Here is a 22,840-nt window from a genome sequence, read left to right as displayed (position 1 = left end):
GGTTTAAGCCTCTCGGCCGCACATGCCAGATCAGATATATCAAAAAAAAAAAAAGACCTGAAATTGAATGTGTTTAACTAATCTCTTTTCAGTTTGTCTCCACCACAGACCTATATAAATTGCTGTAATATATATAGGTCTGTGGTTCCAACGAAGTTCTTGTGTGTTGCAAACAACAAAACATTCTGTTAATGGGAAGTTAGGTTGGCACGTTGTAGCCTCCAGGAGACAAAAGTCTAAGCCCGCCTCTGGTTACTTAACCGTATCTTTGATCAATTCATTTTTTTCTATCCAATCTTATTTTTGAACTAGAGTGTGATATTTGTTAAAGCCAATTAACAATCGTGACATTTCTATTCCAATCCTATTTTAATTAACTCGATACTCTCTCTATTACTCTTTTAATTGTTCGATTACTTATTAATCGAGATATCGATCTATTCGATTATGCCGGTGCAGTCGATACTCTTAGACAGTGGACGGGAGAGCTAATTAAATAGTGCAATTGAAAAGGTAAACACGATGTTTTTATTGGAGACGTCTGCTTGAAATGTGTGTGTGTGTGTTGACGCGAGCGCGCGTGACTGTGTATTCTTTAAGGCACGTGTCAACTTCTGTTCTAATTCTCAGAGCGAGGCAGAAAAGAAATGAAACAAGTCTTGATTGGGAACTTCCGCCTCGCCAGTGACGTGAGTGGTAAGATGGAAAGACTCCCTACTTGAACTTGTTCAACCACTGACGTCTGCTCAATAGCTGCACCTAGTCTTAAACTTCAAGTTCAAAGCGAGGCTCTTTGGTAGTGATTGGTGGGTAAATTTGAATTATGAATATTGATAATTGGAAAGAATGTTTAATAGTGAACTGTCATGATTGATTAAAATATTTCTTTTATTGTGATTAAAATGGGTAATGATTTCCAATCAAAATCTTTATTACTGATCCTTAGAATGATTCGATTCACGTTTTGATTCATCTTTATTTAATTCATGATAGAAATCATTTTCTTTAAAGTGTGTAATATTTGGTATTAGAATCTAAATGTTCCCGTAAATCACCTTGTTTCCCCATGAAATCATTTCAAAACAAAATATTTCCTACCAGAACATTTCTATAAGAATCTTTGCCCCAAGAGGGCATAACCTTCGAGGACATTTCCACCCCGTAAAAAGTTTTTTTCTCTTCGCATCTGAGATATAGAGAGGAAGGCGCTTCGTGCTGATGAGAAAGGGGAGGTAATGTACGAAAGACTTACTGAGATGAATTACTATGTAACGATTCAACCATTCCCCTTATTCGGCTAATTTAGCTAACAAACGTGTGTGGTTCTTTCGAAATGTAGCCATCAAACAGTGTCAGGCAGAAGGCTCTTTTGAGTCTGACCCTTGACTTGAAGAAAGGTTTCTCTCTGTGGTCGGAAATGAGAGATTAGCCGTTCACCAGACACTCTTGAATACTTACCAATTACCCTGGACACCTAGCTGGCTATGTCGAAACATAGACATACCTTTTATTGATACGGGGGGAGGGTGGAGGACGGGGGGGGGGGGAAGAACTAGAGCATATTTACATTTATAAAAGCGAACCGCAATCACTGTGTCTCATTGATTGACGTTTTCAATGTGTTACCATCATAGACTTACAACAAGACTTCCTCCAATGCCATCACTGCCTCCAATGCCATCACTGCCTTCACTGCCTTCACTGCCTCCAATGCCATCACTGCCTCCACTGCCTTCACTGCCTCCACTGCCTTCACAGCCTCCTCTGCCTTCACTGCCTCAATTCTTCTTTTCCACCTTGTGACTGATAAAGGCTTCATAGTAAACATTTACTTTCTATTTAAATGTTCAGCCTTTGCTGAAACTTGGATCTAGCAAAACATATTTTAATGAATAAAGCCAAAAAAAAAGTGTGTCGCCTGCTTTCAGAGAGTCACCGCGACCTCTAAACACCATATGATAATAATATGAAATTAATTTCAGCTTAAGTAATACTTAAACTTTTGAGGGTCTAAGGCCATTGGACCTCATACAGGCGTGCTCAAAATCTGCAGTCGCTTTGGAATATGGAATCAGAAAGGTAATCCCAAATTTACTTAACATAATTAGGTTAGGGAAGGTGATTTTTTTAATGATTCATGTTTTGTTAGAGACAACATTGATCCGATAATGGGAGGTTGGAGAAATAACTTGTACAAAATGTGTACCAGACAGACAGACAGACGGAGTGAGCTGATATAAGCTTTGTTAAAATGTGACTTGTTTTAGAATCAAACAAAGCTAAATGAATATCGTGTAAGCCAGAGTGTGAAGCGACTGGAAGAGGCACATTGTTTTATTTCACTGAAGTCATTGCATACATGGACACACAGCGACTCGATGTGTGATGAGGGATCGTAGCTGAAACAGATCGGTGAATTAGGTATGAAAAACATGTATTATGTCTTGAATCTGTCTGACAGAGAATGAAACCTAGAACAAAGAGTTGTATAGTGCTAAGTTTGAAACTTTTTATCCTCTCCATATATTGTTTAAAAAATCCTCTTTTAGACCTAGCGATTTATGGGCAAATGATGTAACGGTCGTCTGTTTCTATGGCCGACGTTTTACGAGGGTATCATGGGGCCAGCACAACGACCAACAGTCTTTCGTTTTCCAAACTAACGTTAGGTACCAATTAGACCTGGGTGTACTTTATTTTTTTAATATGCATATTTTAGGTGTTTTTTTTTTAATATATATATAGGTTTGACTTTGTACAGGGTAAGGTCCTGGGTTGGCCCACTGACCTAAATCCGGAGTTGCTACAGGTGAACACTTCCTAACCTCCCCAGTGTTGCTACAGGTGGACACTTCCTAACCTCCACAGTGTTGCTACAGGTGGACACTTCCTAACCTCCACAGTGTTGCTACAGGTGGACACTTCCTAAACTCCACAGTGTTGCTACAGGTGGACACTTCCTAACCTCCACAGTGTTGCTACAGGTGGACACTTCCTAACCTCCACAGTGTTGCTAACAGTAAGATTTAAAGTAGTGTTGGTAAAAATGCGAAAAGAAATGTCCACAGGTACAAAATGTAAATGTTTCTGACCCGTCTTAATTCGGAATTTCTTTTGTGAGGGCCCCCTCTCTAGTCGCGGGGCAGTAGTTCGGACCGCCATTCCTTAAATCCGGCCCTACGTTTACAAAGCAGTTAACTCATTGTCACACAAGCAGAAAAACAAAGAAGAGGTTGGTTTTAATCTTTTAAGTTATTAATTGTATTTGTAAAAACAAAATACATTATATTATTTTGCAGAATAGACATATATTGTATTGTTTAATAGCAAAAGTGTTGGAGTGTTTAATATAAGAGTGATTTACTATTTGATTCAAAAGTATTGGAGTGTTTAATATAAGAGTGATTTACTATTTGATTCAAAAGTGTTGGAGTGTTTAATATAAGAGTGATTTACTATTTGATTCAAAAGTGTTGGAGTGTTTAATATAAGAGTGATTTACTATTTGATTCAAAAGTGTTGGAGTGTTTAATATAAGAGTGATTTACTATTTCATTCAAAAGTGTTGGAGTGTTAAATATAAGAGAGATTAAGTATTTGATTTAAAAGTGTTGGAGTGATTAATATAATAGTGATTTACTATTTGATTCAAAAGTGTTGGAGTGTTTAATATAAGAGTGATTTACTATATAATTCAAACGTGGTGGAGTGTTTTACACTGCCATACATTTGTACCGAATAGGAAAGTGTTGGAAGGTTTTATATAAGGGTGACTTACTATTTGATTCAAAAGTGGTTTCTAAATATCGCATATTTTCAAAGCTGACAAATATGTACAAAATCGAGATCAAAAGACGATTTTAATAAATACATGATATTATTAATAATCCTCAAAATACACCAAATAAATATATAAATTGCACAATGCTATGAACAGTTGATATGACATTGATACTGTGTGTAGACCCATATTTGACATTGAAATTGAGACATTGTAATATGTGAACCCGTTTGTATTAGTTTGACCATAAAAAGTTTCTGGCCATCGTTGTCCAGCTTTAGCAATCAGCATTGTCCGTTGTGACTAGTTACTTACTAGAAGCCAGCTTTAGCAATCATCATTGTCCGTTGTGACTCGTTATTCACTAGAAGCCAGCTTTAGCAATCAGCATTGTCCGTTGTGACTAATTACTAACTAGAAGCCAGCTTTAGCCATCAAAACATCGGCCAAAAAGTTTGTTTGTTTTTTTACAGAAATAAAACAGAATTTCGTGGCCTCCTTCCGAAAATGTTGTTTATTTGTAGCACATTTACAAGTGCAAAAAGTTGTTTTTTTCTCTAATGTGTAGCTTTAATTATGGCGAAAAAAACAACAACTATAAATAGCTTGCTTGGTGGTGTATCCGTGTACAGAATAAAAGTAATGTTTATAAGCTAGGTTTTTCAAATATATTATATAATATAATTTTTCTACACTTTTTAGCACTGCACAAACGCATTTTTCAGGCTCTTCCGTTTAAAGCTCAATTTTGTTTGTATTTAGTTGGAAACATAAAGCGTTCTTGACATTGTTTGTGTTTATCGTAGGAATCTCCAACATTGGTTAGACTTTGAGAAGCCATATAGAGTGTCTATCCTTCACGAGAGCATCCTTGATTACCGCGTGTACTGAGGGCTCAAACCCCATTCACTGGGTCTATTTCCATCTCTTTCAACACCATGCCACCCATTGCGTGCTGGGTCTCGAAGTGGCGTCGCAGGTCCACTTTTCGCTGAAACGCCCTCCCGCACTGACCGCAGGCGAAAGGTTTGAACCCGGTGTGCTTTCGGCTGTGGGTGATCAGGTTCGAGGACTGGCTGAAGGCCTTTCCACACTGCTGGCACTTGTGGGGTTTTTCACCTGAAACACACAAGAGATAGGTCAGGATTATGATTTACTAAACCTTTCTGTATTTAGCTACATGTTTAGATTATTTATAATTAGGCTTAATGACATCAACAAAAGTGCTGATTAATCAAAATATTGAACTATGCACAAACTTTCCTGGAATCGAAATAAGAATCAACATTGACTGACAAACATTAAATGTCTTTCAATTTAAATTCCAGATTTTAATACATGCTGGACAAATTATAGCAAGCTTTTTTGTTTGGTGTATCTGGTGTTCAAAATACAGGAAGTGATAAGCCAGGTTTTTCAAGAGGTATAGGATATTTTTTGTGCAATGTTCAGGGCAGTGGAATCGAAGGTTTTTAATTCTAACATGTATAAAATATAATAATTTTAAAATGTGGGAGAGCCTTATACATTCACTCTGTGACTTCGGACTTATTTAATAAGAAATACGCAAGAGACTAGAGGTAATAAAAGAGATTTGATAGGAAGATCAACTGTCACGCATTGAGATAGTGTTAAATTTAAAGCTCAATTCTTTTTCATTTCGTTGGCAACAGTAAAGTTCAATTGAGCCTCCTTGGCATTGGTTAGTTTCTCTTGAAAATCTCCAATAACATTACGTAACTATTTATAGCGAGTGTTCATACCAGCTTATTTTATATTCGCCCAGTCTACAGTTCATAAAGACTCGCCGTTTTCTACTGTAGGCCACAGAAAAGCTGCGCCCGTGTGTGTGTGTGAGAGAGAGAGGGTCGTAGCATGCGGGCCGGAAAATAATGATTTGGTTCTAGATATATAGCTGAATGATTTGCTCGCTGTTATGTCAAGAAGATGGCGATGGGCCAAAGGTTGGGTGTCCGAGGGCCTCAGAGGTAGCTACTCTCTTAAGGGAATTACTGTTAAAGGCAGCTCTCTATCTGGCTTACACACGGTCCTTGCATAATATACTACATACATATATGAGCTTTCTGCCCCCCCCCCTCCGCCCTCTTTCTCTTATAGACATCTTCAAACGTTTCTCTTTTCTCCTAGCAAGCTCGGCTTATGTTTCGTTAGTGACAAATCCAGCAGGCACCATTCAATTCACTTTACCATGGCCGCTCTCTGAGCCACTTAGGAGCCACAAGTCTTGTTTGCTAAACCTTGGCGATCTCGATGGAGGAACCAGGGTACTAGTCTCTAACTTATTCGCCATAAATACTGCATCTTTAGTAGAGGAGATAATAGAGGCAGTGACCTTTCACTTACAGTATGACCTAAATATGCGCGCGCGGTAAGAAGAGAGGACGACGAATTGGGGTCAATGTGATTGTTTAGAGGGGGAGCGATGAAATCGGGTGGGGCGTACAAAAATATCGGGCGCATTCATTTTCATGTCTGAGTAGCCTTTAGGTAGCCCTATATTAAGGGTATGAGAGAAAACATATGGATTCTATAGAAATATTTTTAACTATTTACTAATGCATTATAAATCTGTAACACCAGATTTCCATCATAGACATTTTGAGAACAGGGAAGAACTAAGGCGGATGGCGTGAAGTTGTGAAAGAGTCAACATGGGTGTCCCACTCAAACACACAGAAATACACTTTAAAAGAAAACCATTACTTAATATAATAACAGACAAAATAAATCAATGAGAACTCTAGAAATACAAAATAAAATAAAAACAAGAAAAACAGAATAACTACTTTAAAAAAAAAGTTTATATGGAGTGTAAGTAACTGCATCGATTAGTTTGGATCAGTTATGTTATTAAATTTGTAATAAATTTAGACTAACAATAATAAATCTGTGCGATTAGAAATATGTTTACAATTGTTTTTTGTTTTTGTTTAGCGCTATTTCATGCTTTTACCTTTCTCCTATAACTTTCTGGACCAGTTGTAAAATAAGGGCGGAGAGAAGAAATAAGGGATAGTGTTGCCGTGATCGCTTTTTAAATGCATAAAAATATAAGGTTTCCGAGATGCCTTTTCAAAACCTATTGAAACAAAAAAGAAGTATCTCGAGTCTGAATTCGAACTCATGAAAGGCCGACGTCTTTAGCCACTGAGCTAAAAAAAAATAGAATGTTTTAGTCTATTTTATAGTTAAAAAAAATTAGCGAGCTTATCGGCCCATCGCTTAGTACATTTTCTATATAAAACAAAATTAATTAGTTATGAGTAATTGATTTACTAATCGGTTAAATTTTTTTATTGATTCATGATGTCATCGACAATGAATAAAAGTGGAAAGTTTCAGTTTGATTTAAGAATAGGAAGTGGGGAAACAAAAAGTGAAGAAGATTCCACCCATTCTAACAGATGGAGGAGGTGTATGTATTTTGTTATAACAAAACAAAGAGAATTGATCTGTCTTCTTTGAGTTTTTCTGTGCATCTCATTTACATAAACATCCCTTTTTTCCATTTACAGTTTCTGAATTACTTTGTCCTTAAAAATAGTTTGTTTTTGATTTCAATAAATATATAAATATTATAATGCCAATGTTTTCGATTCCGAAGATTAAGGACGAGTGCGGCGTTTCACGTGACTACCTAGACCCATTGGCAACCTGCATATTTTCCACATCTGAGGCAGACAAAGCCTTTTTCCGCCGAGGTCTATATAAATTCAGTTTTCTTTACGTATTCTGTGCCTGTCTTCTACAAGGGGTTTTGGGGCCTAAAATGTGAGCCCCGTGACCTTAGTAAAAACTCTGCAAATATATATATATATATATATATATATATATATATATTAGTATCTAAATTGTTAAAAAACTAGTTTTGCTCACATTCCAGTGTAGCGGCTGTTAGACATTGATTCTATGCTGACTGGTCTGACTGGTCTGGGGGAAGGGGAAGTAAGCTTGAATGTATGTTTTGAAATATTAATGACACCATTCCTTTCCCTTGCGCCACTTCTCTATGCCCTCTAAATCTGAACTCTATGATGGCCAATATCCACAGTGACCAGATGAATCTGGGTTGTTACGCCAAAAATGTCAACGCTTTGGGCGCAAGGCAATTTTCCGAAATCGGGCGCACGCGGGGACGTCGTACAAGGGCGAGAAGGAGAGAGAAAGAGAAGAGAAAGAGAAGAGAAAATTGCGGCACTAACCATAAGGAGGCCCCCTGGGGAGTAGCCCGATCCAAGGGCTGAACTTTACCGAGTCCATTTTATGATTGGGGTGATAAATCCTTGTGTTCGCGGCTCCCTCCTAGAATGAAGGGTGGACGTGTGGCGTAGAGCGGGTGTTGGGGAGAAGAAAGCTTTACCCTGGCATTTTGTCTGACCTTTCGCCGTCTGTTACAGCATAGCCATCGGGCTATTAGATTAGACCGTAGTCAGTATTGTAGCCACGATCAGACTTTGAGTTATCTAAATTTAGACGATTGAATCACTTTATTATAACAGAACAAAAAAAAATCAAGTTACGCTGAATACACAAATGTATATTTTCTTAATGGCTATCCAATCGTTTCTTCATATTTTTTTACCGTCGAAGTATTAATATCTCGTTTTGAGTGAGAAAATGCAACTCGAAAAAAAACAAAAAAAAAAAAAAAAACCTCTTTTGTGTGTGGTGTTTCTTCATGGGCCAACCTATAGATCGTCTCTGAGTTTGTAAGATAACCCAAACTCACTTTGTAATTTTGCTTTTAATTTTAATCATCGGGCAGAAGTTTCGGTACAACACACAGTCCACACTCAGAATAAACTGCTAGTTTTGTTGTTTTTAAATTATTTTTTGCAACTGACTTTGATATAATGAAACAAAAACTAAATCAAAACATATATTTAAAAAAAAAGGAAAACTTGTATTTAATTGCACTTTTAAAGAGATATTGATTTAATACAATGTAAAAAAAAAATCAAAACTCTCTACATGCTATTCCAAACAGTGAGACACAATTTAATTTATTTTATACACCACTCGCTTTTTTATCATGAGTTCCAATCCTACTGCTATTAATTTAGTTTTTTTCACACTTAAACAAAAAAAACCCAGAAAAGTGAAGCTCATTATTGTTTCATTGTTTCAGTTATATTACCCATAAATTGAAAACAGAAAATGCACACTTAAAAGTTCAGACAATAAAAATGTCAACCTATAGAACGCATTATAGAAGGCGCACCACAAAAAAAAAAAGCGCATCAAGTAATGTACTCCATTAAAAAAAACGCACCACAGATTGCACACCATAGACACTGAAGAAAGCTAAACATAAGAAACAAGGTTACAAAGACAGTTTGTGTGGAAACACAAACTCAAAATCGGCCCCCGAAGTGGTCCAACAAGGCAGGTAAAGAGGCAGGTTTCAATATATTTAGAAAGAATATCCGAATGAAATTCTATCAAAGGCAAATGACAGAGAAAGAAGGTTGACAGATTTTGTTTAGTGCCCCAACGGTTCAGCAGACCAATAGATAGGTGACAGTGAAAGAGAAGTTAGATGTAAACCTGGCCTAACTAATGTCATATAATGATTATCTAATTGATAATCTAATTGATCTCTTATTCAAAGCCTCAAGAAACAAGGTTACAAAGACAGTTTGTGTGGAAACACAAACTGAAAATAGGCCCCCGATGTGGTCCACCCAGGCAGGTAAAAAGGCATGTTTCAATATTATCAGAATGAAATTCTATCAAAGACAAATGACAGAAAATAATGGAAAAAAAGTTTAATAGATCTCGTGTGGTGCCCCAGCGGTCCAGCAGACCAAAGGATAGGTGAAAGTGAAGGTAAAGTTAGATGTGAACCTGGCCTAACTGATGTCTAATAATGAATATCTAATTGATCTAATTGTTTTGTAAAGGGCCAATCTCTTAATCCTCAAGAATAAAACATTTCCTTAAGTTAAAAAAAAAAAATCCCAAAAAATAAAATGTTTTATTCTTTGGTTAGGTGTTTCAGAAAAGATAAAAGTAGCCGTTGAATCAGAACTTTGAATGGTCTAAAATATCATGATGCGGATTTTCAATATCTTTTCTAGTTTACGAGATCTAAACGGGACGGACGGACGGACAGACAGACCACACAAAACCAATAGCGCCTATTTCCCTTTCGGGGGCCGCTAGAAATGATCAACCTATAGAACGCATTACAGAAGGCGCACCACTAAAAAATAAAAGCGCACCACAGAATGCACACCATAGACACTGTAGAATGTTAAACATAAAAAAAAGCACACCCAAAAGACAGACTAGAGTGCGCAGCGTCGGGTTGTCACCTCACCTGTGTGTATGTACGTGTGTTTCTTCATGTCCGACTTTTGGTGGAAGCGTTTCCCGCAATACGGGCACGGGTAGGGGCGGGTGTCGCTGTGGATGAGAAGGTGGGTGCTGAGGGTGGAGGACCTCTTGAAGGTTTTACCGCACTGGTGGCACTCGAAGCTGCGCTCCTGGCTGTGGATGCTCCTGTGCTGGTCCAGGCTGACAGAGTGGCCAAAGGTCTTGTTACACACCTGGAACACATTCAAAGGTTTTAGTGCATTCTCTTAGAGGAAGGGAAAAACAACAACTAAATAGCAGGGTTGAAAGTAAACTGGCTGGGGGGGGGGGGGAATAAATATTGGGGGCTGGCATTTGATGAATATTTGATAACAGAGGGATTGTTAATGAAAATAAAAAAAAGGAAATGATTAACCTATAATAAAGAATAGAGTGGTTAGCTTTCTTATTCTTTATATGAGAAAAGAGTCCTTGTAATCATAACAAATTTCCATAAGGATCAGTAAAGCAGTCTTAGTCTTAGTTTTAGTTAGTCGTAGTCTTAGACTTAGTCTTAACTTGACGACTGTCATACAATTTCTAAACAAAGAAAAAACCTTTTTTTTTCAAAGTGAATTTTCATTTGACTTCACATAAAAAAGGAAAATAATAATTATAGAAAATCAATAAAATTTTTGGTGCAATGAATTGTATTTTTCAACTATCAAGTAGAAACTCGAGACTTTTCCTGAGCTTTTATCAGCCCACTCCGTTTGTCCTTAGGATCAGAATCTTGTACAAACTATTTCTTCCACTTCCCATTATCAGATCCAGTAACTTGAAACTTTGTATTATTATTCAGTGTCACTAAGAACGCATGAATCAATCAAATAATTAACCAATTATCGCAGGGAGAGCAAAAAATGGGAAGCAAAATAGAGCAAAATAATCAAATTCCTGTCGCTACGTTCATTATGTTTTTTTTTCCCTTTTATATAAGTTTTGTATGCAAAAATGAATTCTTCACACTATTGGGAAATGAGGTTAGGGGGTGTCAACGACAGGCCTTGCTGGCCCGGGCGTCTAGCACCCTCCAGGCGCCACTGATTGTAGTCTCTAAATAAAGTCTTTGGATGCATGTGAAAAGACAGAGGACAAAACTTTATGCTTCATGATTTCCGAAGATCGTTTCATTGTGAATTATTGATAAATCCAAACGCGAATCTTCTATACAGTCAGTTCTAGACCCAGTCCCAACAGTTACTTTTGAATAGATAGCTGATAACAACAAATATTTTTAAAACATACTTTTAAAAAGAAAACAAAGCTTATATTGAGTGTAATTAGTTTGGATCACTCATGTAATTAAATTTGTAATAGATCTATCATTTTCATCTATCATTAATAAATTTGCGATTACGAATATTTTACCAATTGTTTTTTTGTTTAACGCTAATTCATCCTTTTAGCTTTCTCAGTGCGTTATGGCTATGATCCTATCACTTGTCTGTCAAATACAATTTCTTTCCCTTGTTCGATACCAAACAAAATAATCAATTACTAATAGTTAATTGACTGACTAATTATTATTTTTTATTATTGATTCTTGTTTTGCCAGGTACAAGAAATAATTATGCAAAATTTCAACTTGATTTAAGATGGGTGTGGGAGAAATAACGTGTTCACACTTTTTACCAGACAGACAGACGGACAGAGTGAATCGATGTACGCTTTGTAATGAACTATTTTAACTGGATCATTGATCAATTGGTGTTGCTTTTATGTAATGTACTTCAGAACTATTCAAACGTCTCTTACTGAAACATGCATCATTTCTATAGTACTCAGAGACCTTTGTTAAAAAAAAACATTACTTCAGGTGACACAAAAATTAAAGTGCACAGAATATTTAATTTTATGCAAATTTTGAAAAACTAAAATAAAAACAACTCTAAGGCAGCGTGTATTAAAAGAGACCTCGAAGCGCATCCTACAGTAAGTAACAAAGAGGTAACATATGTGTAGATTAGACAAAGTTGCCAAATGTTAAAATGACAAAAGTACACACATTATGTATTCTGTTTTAACTGGTAAAAAATAATTTCACGCAGTGGGGTAGCTTGAAGGACCTATTTGGTTCATGGAGTGCTCGCTACTGCTCAAAGCATCATTTAAACGTACACAAATAGCTAAAAGCAGTGCTTAGAGCGACGCCCTAACCAATGCTGACTAGATCTTAGAGCTGTAGTATAACTTCATTAGGTCGATATTGTATTGTGTGCACACACTTGACGACAATTCGACCATAATTGTGAATGACTTCCAATAAAACAAATGGCTAACTGGGCTAAGCTTTATTTGGCAAAGCTTCTATCTATTCGAGCATGCGCTGCCTACCGGGCCAATCAAACTCCACCAACCTGTCACCTGCACGTGCGTTGAGCGTGTGACACCGGAAACAATTGTTTTGTCATAGCGCGGATCACGACGACCCTCGTTTGTAAAGATGTATCCACAATGGGTTTTTTTTTTTTTGGCCGTGTGCATCCAGCTAGTGAGCTAGGGCCACACGTGTAAAAACAATCATTACGGATTTACGAGTGGCGCCCCCTGTTTGATCGCTGGGCCGTGACGGGGCTAATGATGGAGGAATCTACCCAACAACTTGTTTACAGGTTTAACCCGTACAGTACAATGTCAACTTTGACACAATGTTTTGTTCTCGAGAGCTGTACTTTGCGAAAGAATTAAATTACAGGTATACAGAGGCGGGTGTCATTCAAAAAGCAAAATGGAGGTACATGTGTGACGTAGTTAAAAGTTGTTCTTATTCAGGGCGTAGATGAGAGAAATATACGGGAAACGGGGTGTTTCATTTGTTGTTCCTATGGGCCAGATTAGCGATGGCCAACATTCTTTTCGGCATAAGGGCCAACAGTTTTTTTTTTGTCCGACACAAGTGTCAAGGGCATTGTCTAACCCAATGAAATCGATCGTGCGTTTTTTTATGGTTTTTTTTTTTTACTTTGGGTAAAAGTATTTAGGGCTGGAAAGCACTATGTCAAGAGTCAGATATGGTCCGCAGGTCGTAGCTTGGACATCCTTGCAACAGATGGTAAAGAATAAAGAGGAAGCGAGAATAGAAATTTAAACATGGATTAATTAACTTTATTATTATTATTATTTAAATCAATGTTTTTTTATCAGATCAGTAATGTTTCATCCTGTCTGCAGATTAAGTATTAAAAAGTTGTATCGTACTGAAACGCAACTAAGGCCTATTGCATGATGGTGGCCAAGTTTTAAATAGCTTACTGCACCATTGGTGACTTGAATTCAAATCCCTAAAAACAGGGATGAAGCTTATATACATTGATGGCCTGAAAAGTATCTAACTTAACAATGGAAGGTGGATTTCTTAATTTTTAAAAAATTTGATTTACAATTCTGTACATAATCTTCTACTAGACAGTTCTGCCAACGTTGCTCCCATTTCCCCAACCACCCCCAACCGGTCTGAATAGTGGGCCTATACAGTGGGCCTATACAGTGGGCCTATACAGAAACTCAACGTTGCGGTCTATGGACAGATGTTCTCTAGACATGCTGCCATCCCCTTCGTAAACAATTATTTAAACACACACACAAAAAGAGGCTGAATACTATTGAGTAAATATTATCCATAGAATAAGATCCATAATATATATATAAAGTTTTTTTGGGCCGTTGAATATAAATTTTTTTTAAATGTACCACCTTTCCAAATAAAAAATTAAATAAGTCTTTGCACGCACGCATAACATTAACTCTAAATTCGAAAAAGAGTGTACTTTTATTTCTAACAATTACACATGTATATTGCGCGATCTTTATATATATATATATATATATATTAGTTGTAATTTAATTATGTTTGTGAGCAACATAACTGGTGAGTACTACTCCAGGGGTCATTTGTTTTCTTACTTTATTTATAAAGCTCACAAATATTTTGTGCATTTTATGTTGATTTGTTCTCTCATACGTTAAGAAAGAATAATTATTTTTAAGCCAAACCTTATTTTTAAATTCGTACGCAGATTTTGTACTCCTGTACTTATGCAATAGAAAATCTTGCCACAAGCACTAACAGACATAGACCTTAAAGGACTAAGTCAAAGTAAGTCGATCTTTTTTTTTTTAACCAAATGAATCGATAGATGTTACCTGTAAGTTCAATAATCTTAATCAAACGTGGTTTTAAAAGAAGAATTCTACTTACATTGCAAGCAAAAGGTCTTGATCCTGCATGGGCGCGTCTGACGTGAACTTCCAAGCCGTGGGGGGTGCTGAACGGCTTCTGGCATTGGCCGCACTGGTAGGTTGATGTCATGCTGTTACCCAGGGACGATGCTACTGCGGCGTCCGGTCTGAAGGATGAAGTGAACTCTGAGAGCGCACCAAGAGATGTTAAGAATGTCGTCTTCCGCCCAAGCGGACTGTTGCGTCGTAAAAACTCATCTTCCCGCCTTAAGTAAAAGTCAGCAGACGAATCGTGACGCGCCTTTTTCAGGTGGTAGTCGTTGGCGCTCAGGTAGGAAGAGCACTTTTGCCAGGGTGACTCTGAGAACAGGAGATCCTTTCTAGGGTGGCAGAAATAGCGGGACATCTGACCAAAGTCTGCTGCACCCAGGTTGAAGTTGAAACCGGAAGTGATGTCTGGCCAACCGAAGTTTTGCTTGGCTCCAGCATACAGATAATACCTGGCTATGCTGGACTTGTCGTATGCTTCTGGAGACACGGGTAATGGCGGTGAGAAAGGTAACATGGATGCAGTGGACCTAGGGGATGACTGTGGTGATGAGGTATCTGATCGGCTGGAGGATGATGCAGATGCAGTTGATGCCAGCATGAGCTGTTTGGGAGAGGCTTCATTGTCGTGATTCATATTGATTTCTGTTCAATAAAATAAACATTTTTGTTGGAGTATTTATTTTTTGGGGAAAGGGGGAGGTTAGACAAAATGTATATCAATACCATTTAAGAACAAAAACAAAAGCTATCTTTTATTATTACTGTAGTTAAATGTCAACCCTTTGACTAATGCAGTGTTTCCCAAACTGTGTTTCGCGAGGACTAAATAGGTGTTTCACGAACTACTAAAATAATTAACTAGTAGGCCACCACGTGAATTAACCTCCCTAAAGAATAAGCAAAGTGTTCCGCTAATTACTCCGGATGTACGAAGTGTTCCGTTTGAAAAAAAAAAGTTTTGGCAAATACTGGACTAATGAATGGGACTGAGTCATGTGATAAAGCACTCGGCTGCAGAACCGTAATATTGAGTTTGAATTTCAATTGTTGTAAAGTATTTAATTATGGATTTATATGGACGTCTTTAGGTCGACCCAATAAATGTTTATTTGTTTGTTTCACATGTCTCGGATGTTCCTTCAGAATTGAACATGATTACATCCTTGAGGATGGCGGCAGTCAGGGTTGCAACGAGCCAGAGCGCATACCACACGATCAGGTAGCCACCATGGGATAGGTAGGCCTAAATACGATTAGTCGTTGTACTAGTCTCATGACACGCTCAATGCTTCTTGACATTTTCTATCCTGGAATTTCCAAGAATTGTAACTTTTGTTTCCCAAGAAAATGCTTTGAATACCAGCTTAGGCGCCAACTTGCTTTAACTGACTTAAAAGAGAGCACCTGGCGGCTTCAGAACGAGACAGCTGTAGGTCACTTACAAAGGTTGTCTTAGGTCCACTACTCTTCCTAATTTACATAAATGACCAACCTTATTGCATTAGTTCACTGACAAAAGTTAGATGACTTGCAGATGATTGCATATTACATTACAATTAAAAAAAAACAACAAGATATTGATATTTCATAAAGAGAATTAGAAGAATTTCAGAACTGGGACTCAAGTTGGAGCCTGTCATTCCAAACAGACAAATGTTCAGCTAGTCAGACTAAAAGAAGTAAGAAGAACGTTATGAACAAATTACCAGAATAGAGTCGAAAACCATGTCCGCTTAGTATGTCCGCTTAGTATGTCCGCCTAAGTATGTCCGCTTAGTATGTCCGCTTAGTATGTCCGCTTAGTATGTCCGCCTAAGTATGTCTTTAATACACTGAATGACAACACAACACACACATATCGTGAACACATTCTTACGGACGAGTTACGAGCACATGTAAACATAAGAACGACAACCGATACAGCAATTTTTTTAAATTTAATAAACAACTTATTTATGGTAAACCAGTTACCCAGACCAAAAACTCAAAATACCTAGGTGGTATAATCAATGAAAAGTTATGGAATCCTACATATAGATGAAATTATTAAAAATCAATGTATACTAAAATGCTCTTTGGTTAGATCTATATTAGAATATTCGTCTTCTGTTTGTGATCCCTCTAATACCAAGAATACCAAACACCAGAAGAGATACTTATCAGAGCCGTGAGATAACAAGTGGCTCATTTAAAATTTGATTAAAATATATTAAGAAAATCACTAAATTTAGAAACACTTCTTGACAGAAAACTAAAAAGTAAAGTAGCAATAATTCATATATTGCTAACCTATAAATTGAAAATACAAAAAAAAACACAACCTTATAAAATACTCAGAAAGATACAAAGATATAGGTACATAACTAATTCGTACTAGTGTTCCTATTTTTTCTATTACTATTAGACCTAGAACACGAAACGGGTTGCGTGAATCAGGCAGGAAACCAATGACTTTACAGTTTAAGTCTCTAACACGCACGACTAGATCAACAAATAAATACATGTACTGCTTGCTGATATTTTGTTTATGAAGGAAAGTTTGTACTTTATAAGATAAGATAACATAATGAAATAATCCTGATTGCAGTTTGATTCAGTCTGAGAACTCTCCTCGATTCTCTGACCACGAAACGATGTATATGGATTAACATAGTTGCCTTAGGGTTCTGCCCAGTGATGCTTTTATTAGTTCGAGAAAGATAATCCTAATGTTTTAAAGTTACGTCCCTTGAAGCGACAACCAAGGTGAGGTAATCTCTTTAGCTCTATGTGTAAAGTATGCAGCGTAACTACAGGACCCACTAGGGAGGACGGACATTAAAACGCAACAGAAAACAAGACGTTATTACAATAGAGGTAATGGGGAAATGTAGAATAGTGCTGAATAAGCTGACAGTTATCACCAAGACACCTGACATCATCTAGCTATGGACAGAGGCCACAGATTTAAACCCTTAGTGATATTAAATAGCACTGAACCTCGTGCTTATCTTGTATTGGTCACCCCAGCTAATTTATCTTGTAATGTTTCCTGTTGACTAATGAACCCAAGTGTAACTTATTAAATGCCCCCTCAGTAAGTAAAGTCAGACATTATTCAGCAGGCCTATATCAGTGCCGTTACACTAAGTTATCTTATTCTAAATTACTTCACCTAAACAGAGGTGCAATTAATATATAATACTTTTTCTAATTAGTTGATGGCCATAACTACAGATATCATAAGTTACATGAGTTTGGTTAGGCTGTTGATAGAATATGCATCCTCTGTTTGGGACCCCTCAACTCAAGAAAACATTAAGGAACTGGAACAGACACAAAATAGAGCAGTGAGATTCATAACAAACGAATATTCACATTTGACTAGAGTAACACCTTTAGTAAAATCACTAAAATTAGAAAGCCTTCAGGATAGAAGACTTAAAAGTAAAGTAGCAATTATACATAAAACACTGAACCATAATCTTCAAATACAAAAAAAAAAACAAAATCTAATAAAATACCCAGAAAGACACCAAAAAAAGAAAGGCACATTCCTCATTCCATATGCTAGGACAAATTTGTACAAATGCTCCTTTTTCCCTAGTGTTATTAGAGCATGGAATGGGTTGCCTGCGCCAGCCAGGAAAACCAATGATTTGGCAGAATTTAATTCATTGGTTAACATGCATTACTAGATGCATAACGCGTAGGACGTAATCATCTTCTTTTTTGAAGTAACGTCTGTATTATATAAGATAAGACGATAAGTTTACTTACCGTTGTTTGTCTTGGTTGAGTCTTTAATTTCCCAGGGTCTAAAGATACAGGAAGTCTCACACTTCGCTTGGTTGCCGGTGATGTCACGCGTCTGCTTCGGAAGATCGTCGAAGTGCATTCTGGGAGAGCAATTGTCGTCACTATAATCCTTGTCATGGCGTCCTTTTGGACTGCCCTCAAGGCTGTCTACATTCTGAGGCGTGTCCACTTCAGCTCTGGAGCGTGAGATACCAAAATAGGTCGTTGTTGCCTCGTTTCGAGCACGCTGGACCTGGTTTAGGACATCAAATGGATTTCTGCAAAAGCTTGAAGTGTTTCGGGTTCCGTCTACGACATTAGACAACTTCAAGAGTCTTGAAGCCAACAGTTCTGAAAGAAATACAAAGTCATGAGTATAGAAGAATATCAAGAATACAAAGTCATAGGGATACAAAGTCGCAGGGATACAAAGTCACAGGAATACAAAGTCATAGGAATACAAAGTCACAGGGATACAAAGTTACAAGGATACAAAGTCATATAAATAATAAAATCAAACGTTATAACATTGAGTAAGCAATTTACAATATCATTATACATATATATTTTAAAATGTAAACTGTCTTTATGTGTCTTTTTAACTCACTCCGTCTCTCTGTCTGTCGCAGACTTTCTATGTGTTATTTCGCTCCTTCCCATTTTCGAATCAAGTTAAAATTTTGCCCACTTAATTCATAGTCGATGACAATACATGTATGGATTAAGAAATGACTTAATCAATGAGTGGTCATTAAGTAATTTTGTTTTACATGGGAATGTTGTTCGTGTTGGCATCTATATATTGTTAGTGTTATACTAGTGATGCTGACTTGGACAGTTGTAGTCAAACTTAATTTCCATCTGTTTGAACCAATAAAATCATCTTATCTTATATAATAAGGTTACAAAGACAGTTTGTGTGGAAACACAAACTCAAAATCGGCCCCCGTACTGGTTCACTCAGGCAGGTAAGAAAGGCAGGTTTCAATCTTTTCAGAAAGAAGATCAGAATGAAATTTTATCAAAGAAAAAGGAAAGAGAAGAATGGAGAAAGTTGACAGATCTCGTGTGGTGCCCCAGCGGTCCAGCAAATAGGTGAAAGTGAATGTGAAGTTAGATGTGAGCCTGAACTAACTGATGTTTTAAAATGAATATCTAATTGATCTAATAGTTTTGTAAAGGGTCAATCTCTTATTCAAATCCTCAAGAAGAAAAATATTTCCGTAAAAAAAAAATTCCTTTAGTTAAGTGTTGTGCAGTTATCATTATATGCTGCAGTTCACGCGGTAATATGAAAAACTACTTAATAATTGTTGTTTTAAATTATGTCCAACTTATATGCATGCTAAAAAGATTTTTTGTGTGTGTAAATGTAGTAGTTAGTATAAATAATTTAAAACGATTTGCATAAATGTGTACTGAATGAGTTGGCGTTTGCTACTGAAGAGACTACAATGTTTGTTACTATTAATAGTAAATAGTTGTAAAAGTGCTGTCTTTTTATGAAAAAACTGCTTGCATAAGTGATTTAAAAAAATTAGATTTTTCGCTTTCAGAAAAGAAAAAAGTAGCCGTTGCATCAAAACTTAAAAGGATCTAAAATATTATGGTGTCGGATTTTCACAATCTTTTCTAGTTTCTGAGATCTAAACGGGATGGACAGAAAGGCCACACAAAACTAACAGCCATCTCTTCCCCTTTCGGGGGGGGGGGGGGGGGGGGGGCCGCTAAAAAAATGGAGTTAAACCTTGCATCATTGAGAGATAAGGCAGTGGTTTTACGGTTCTTTCCCTTATTTTAATTTTGTTTTGTTTTTTAAGAGTTTTTTTTATATATATATATTTTTTTATTGTTCATTGCTAAGTGTTGTAAGGACTAGGTAGGAAGATGTTAGGGATAACTCTAATAACATTGTTAGTTTTAGATTTGGAAATGGATGGATTGAGGCATGTTAGTTTTGGTGGTAGGCTTTTTTTTTTATTTGAAAATATTTATTTAACTCATCGTTAAAAAAAAAAAAAAGATGAAGATATCAAAAAGCGAAAGTGGAGCTGGATAAAAGACTCCCTGTGAAAACCAGCAACCAATGTTGCAAGCGGGCATTTGATTGGAATCTTCAAGGAAAGAGGAAAGTGGGCAGATCCAAGCCAACCTGGAATAGGTCAGTCATTAGTGAAGCTGAGGGTACTGGAATGACATGAGAGCATATGAAGAAAGCTGCTCAGAACCGAGTTCGCTGGAGAGGTGTGGTTGCGGCCCTATGCTCCCCTGGGAGTGCACAGGATTAAGATTAAGTTTTTTTTTTTAAAGATAAATCAATGTCTCCTTGAAACAATCCCAAGCTCAAGATATTGTATTATCGGGATATTGAATGATAATGAATGATAATATGGATATTGAATGATTATGTTGTTGTCTTTACTCTATGACTATGTATTGCTCGTGTCAAAACGTTTCCAAGAGGCTAATATGTCCCAGTAGGTTGTGTCCCACCACGACGTCCTTCAATAGGTATTTTGGTAACAGTATTTCAGGATCGATCTCAATTTCTTTTCACGTTTTGTTTTTGTAACGGTACGCACCGGTACGGCGTTTTTTTTAACAAAAAAGCACTGTATATAATTACAGTTAAATATTTTGAACCATAGATCACGAGACAAGATTTGTGTATAAAAACAACTCTGTTCAGAAAATATGCCATCTCAAAACTCAAGACACTAAAATGTCAAATGCACAATAACATGTTTTTTGAGGTACCTATTAAATTACTAGACTTTTATATTCATCAATAACAATAAAGCATTGTCTATAAAAATGAAGGTCAAAGGTTAATGTTAGTTACAATAAAGTGCTTAGAAGATACATTTCTTCAATGTTGACAAAGTGAACGCGAACGAAAGTCTCTCTGACTCTCTCTTTCTTTCAAGCAAAAATATGTTGAAAGTAAAAAAAAAACAACCTAGGATTATTTTTATTTTTTTTTAGTATGTGGTTCAATTCATTTGATGTTATACTGAAATTATATTGCGTCAGTATTTTAAATTTTAACCCAGATCTCCGTCTTTAAAAGATTTAAACATGCCGTCTCAAAAAAACAGTTTTTGCGTCATAGTCTTTGCATTTGACGCAGCCATTTTAATTGATGACAAGAAAAGAAAGAAACAGAAATTGTTTGCATAGCACGAACTTGTTTCTTTTCACCAAATTTTATGTATTTAATTCTTTTTTTTTTTAGTTATTGGTGTGTATAATTTGAAACACGTTTTATAAGATAACTTTAGATCTAGCCTACATTTCAAGAAAGACGTCTCTCTCTCTCTAGAGGCGTGTAGGTGCAGAGCTGCTACGTTCTGGAGATAATGTTCAGGATGTTAAGGAAAAAAATCACTGGAGTCAAGATAGGAGGCACTTACCTCGCTCGGGGGGCGCCAGGACGACCCGGAAAGCGCTGGACATGTCCATTTTGTCAGTATCCTTGGTCAGCTCTGATAGAGAATGTTCCAGTTTATGTTGAATCATCACTGACCTGGTCATCGCCAGATGTGATTTCTCAAAGCTTGAATTCATATGCATCACACTTCGAACTATCCACAGGGCTTTACGTAGTGATGCTTAGTCTAGGCCCGTCATTTGCTTTCTAATAATACACAAATGGTCGCGATGTTAGCGCCGTCCCCAGTTATTCAGTAGGTTCTGGTTTAGTTCTTTTATTAAAAGTTTTCGAACAATAAATATCCCTTTCTTTAAATCTCCTCCTTAGATCCTAAATCTTCTTTCCCTGGCTGTTTTCATGTGACAGGTTTTATTAATAAAATTTAATAAAATTCTTTGTATTAATATTCATATATCTTCTAACTCTTCACGTCCGTTATAATTTCCTATAATAGCTAAATGATTCAGTTTCAATGTAACATACTACGTCGCTCGACAGTAACTGGTCAGAGTTGTGTAAGCGACATACACTTTAACTTTTCAGGTTTTATAGAGAAACGAGAAACCTCATAGAGTCTAGTCCAGCCTTCTTCCATTGTTTCAAGTTCTATAACCACTGCACAAGATTCTTGTAGCAGGCGACAATAGCTCTTCTATCTTTCAAGTATAAAAAAAGGATTAAAAAAAAAAAAAAGAAGAACAGAAATCATGACCGTGACTGGTGATAGGCGGCGCTTGCGTGCTGTTCGTCCTCTTCACGTGAGTTGTAACGAGTCTGTAAGCTCCTCCCACGTCAATGTCCGTAATGTAATCAATAAACATTCGGACGTCGTGCACGCGCATCTATCCCCGCTTGACGACAGGGGGCGCGACTTCGACACTTGACAAACGGCTAGCACGTGGGAGCGAGCGCGTGCCGGCAATCATTACTCACGCGCCACAAATATTTGATTGGCGTCTTACAGGAGGTCCCCGGGGTCAATCTGAGATATTGATACACATGTTTGATTTCAGTTCCTTCTGCCTGATTCCTGGTACTGCATCATGATGTTAGAAACTGTTTGTTAAAAGTGTAAACTACAAACAATTTCCTTTTAACCATGACAGCGTTAGCAATTTAAAAAATAACACACACACTCACTCCTATAGGCCTTACTATCGTATCAGTTTTCTCTTCGGTTAAAGACATTACAAAATGTGTTCTTCTAATTGTTGCGGAATTCAAGTTTAAAATGATAG

General features: G+C 36.9%; 1 protein-coding gene across 1 annotated transcript; it reads right to left on the bottom strand.

Moving 5' to 3' along the window:
- Positions 1-3,285: 3,285 nt before the first annotated feature.
- Positions 3,286-22,375, bottom strand: LOC106063490 (zinc finger protein 415-like). Its single transcript, XM_013221888.2, has 5 exons — positions 21,583-22,375; positions 18,152-18,520; positions 14,361-15,034; positions 10,125-10,353; positions 3,286-4,900 (listed from the first exon to the last, which is right to left on the bottom strand). Exons 1-5 carry the CDS (start codon positions 21,740-21,742, stop codon positions 4,677-4,679), a joined length of 1,656 nt encoding a protein of 551 aa, XP_013077342.2. The 5' UTR covers positions 21,743-22,375; the 3' UTR covers positions 3,286-4,676.
- Positions 22,376-22,840: the final 465 nt, after the last annotated feature.

The sequence above is a fragment of the Biomphalaria glabrata genome, chromosome 15 (genome assembly GCF_947242115.1).
Source record: "Biomphalaria glabrata chromosome 15, xgBioGlab47.1, whole genome shotgun sequence".
NCBI classification, from domain to species: Eukaryota; Metazoa; Mollusca; class Gastropoda; family Planorbidae; genus Biomphalaria; species Biomphalaria glabrata.
The sequence above is the reverse complement of the archived record's forward strand: the minus strand, read 5'-3'. Positions and strand labels throughout refer to the sequence as shown.

Coding starts and splice junctions, on each gene's coding strand:
- LOC106063490 (XM_013221888.2), bottom strand. CDS start 21,742: ATGCATATGAATTCAAGCTTTGAGAAATCACATCTGGCGATGACCAGG. Junction 18,521..21,582: donor CCTGGCGCCCCCCGAGCGAG/GTAAGTGCCTCC, acceptor TATTTCTTTCAG/AACTGTTGGCTTCAAGACTC. Junction 4,901..10,124: donor ACACACGTACATACACACAG/GTGAGGTGACAA, acceptor TGTGTGTTTCAG/GTGAAAAACCCCACAAGTGC.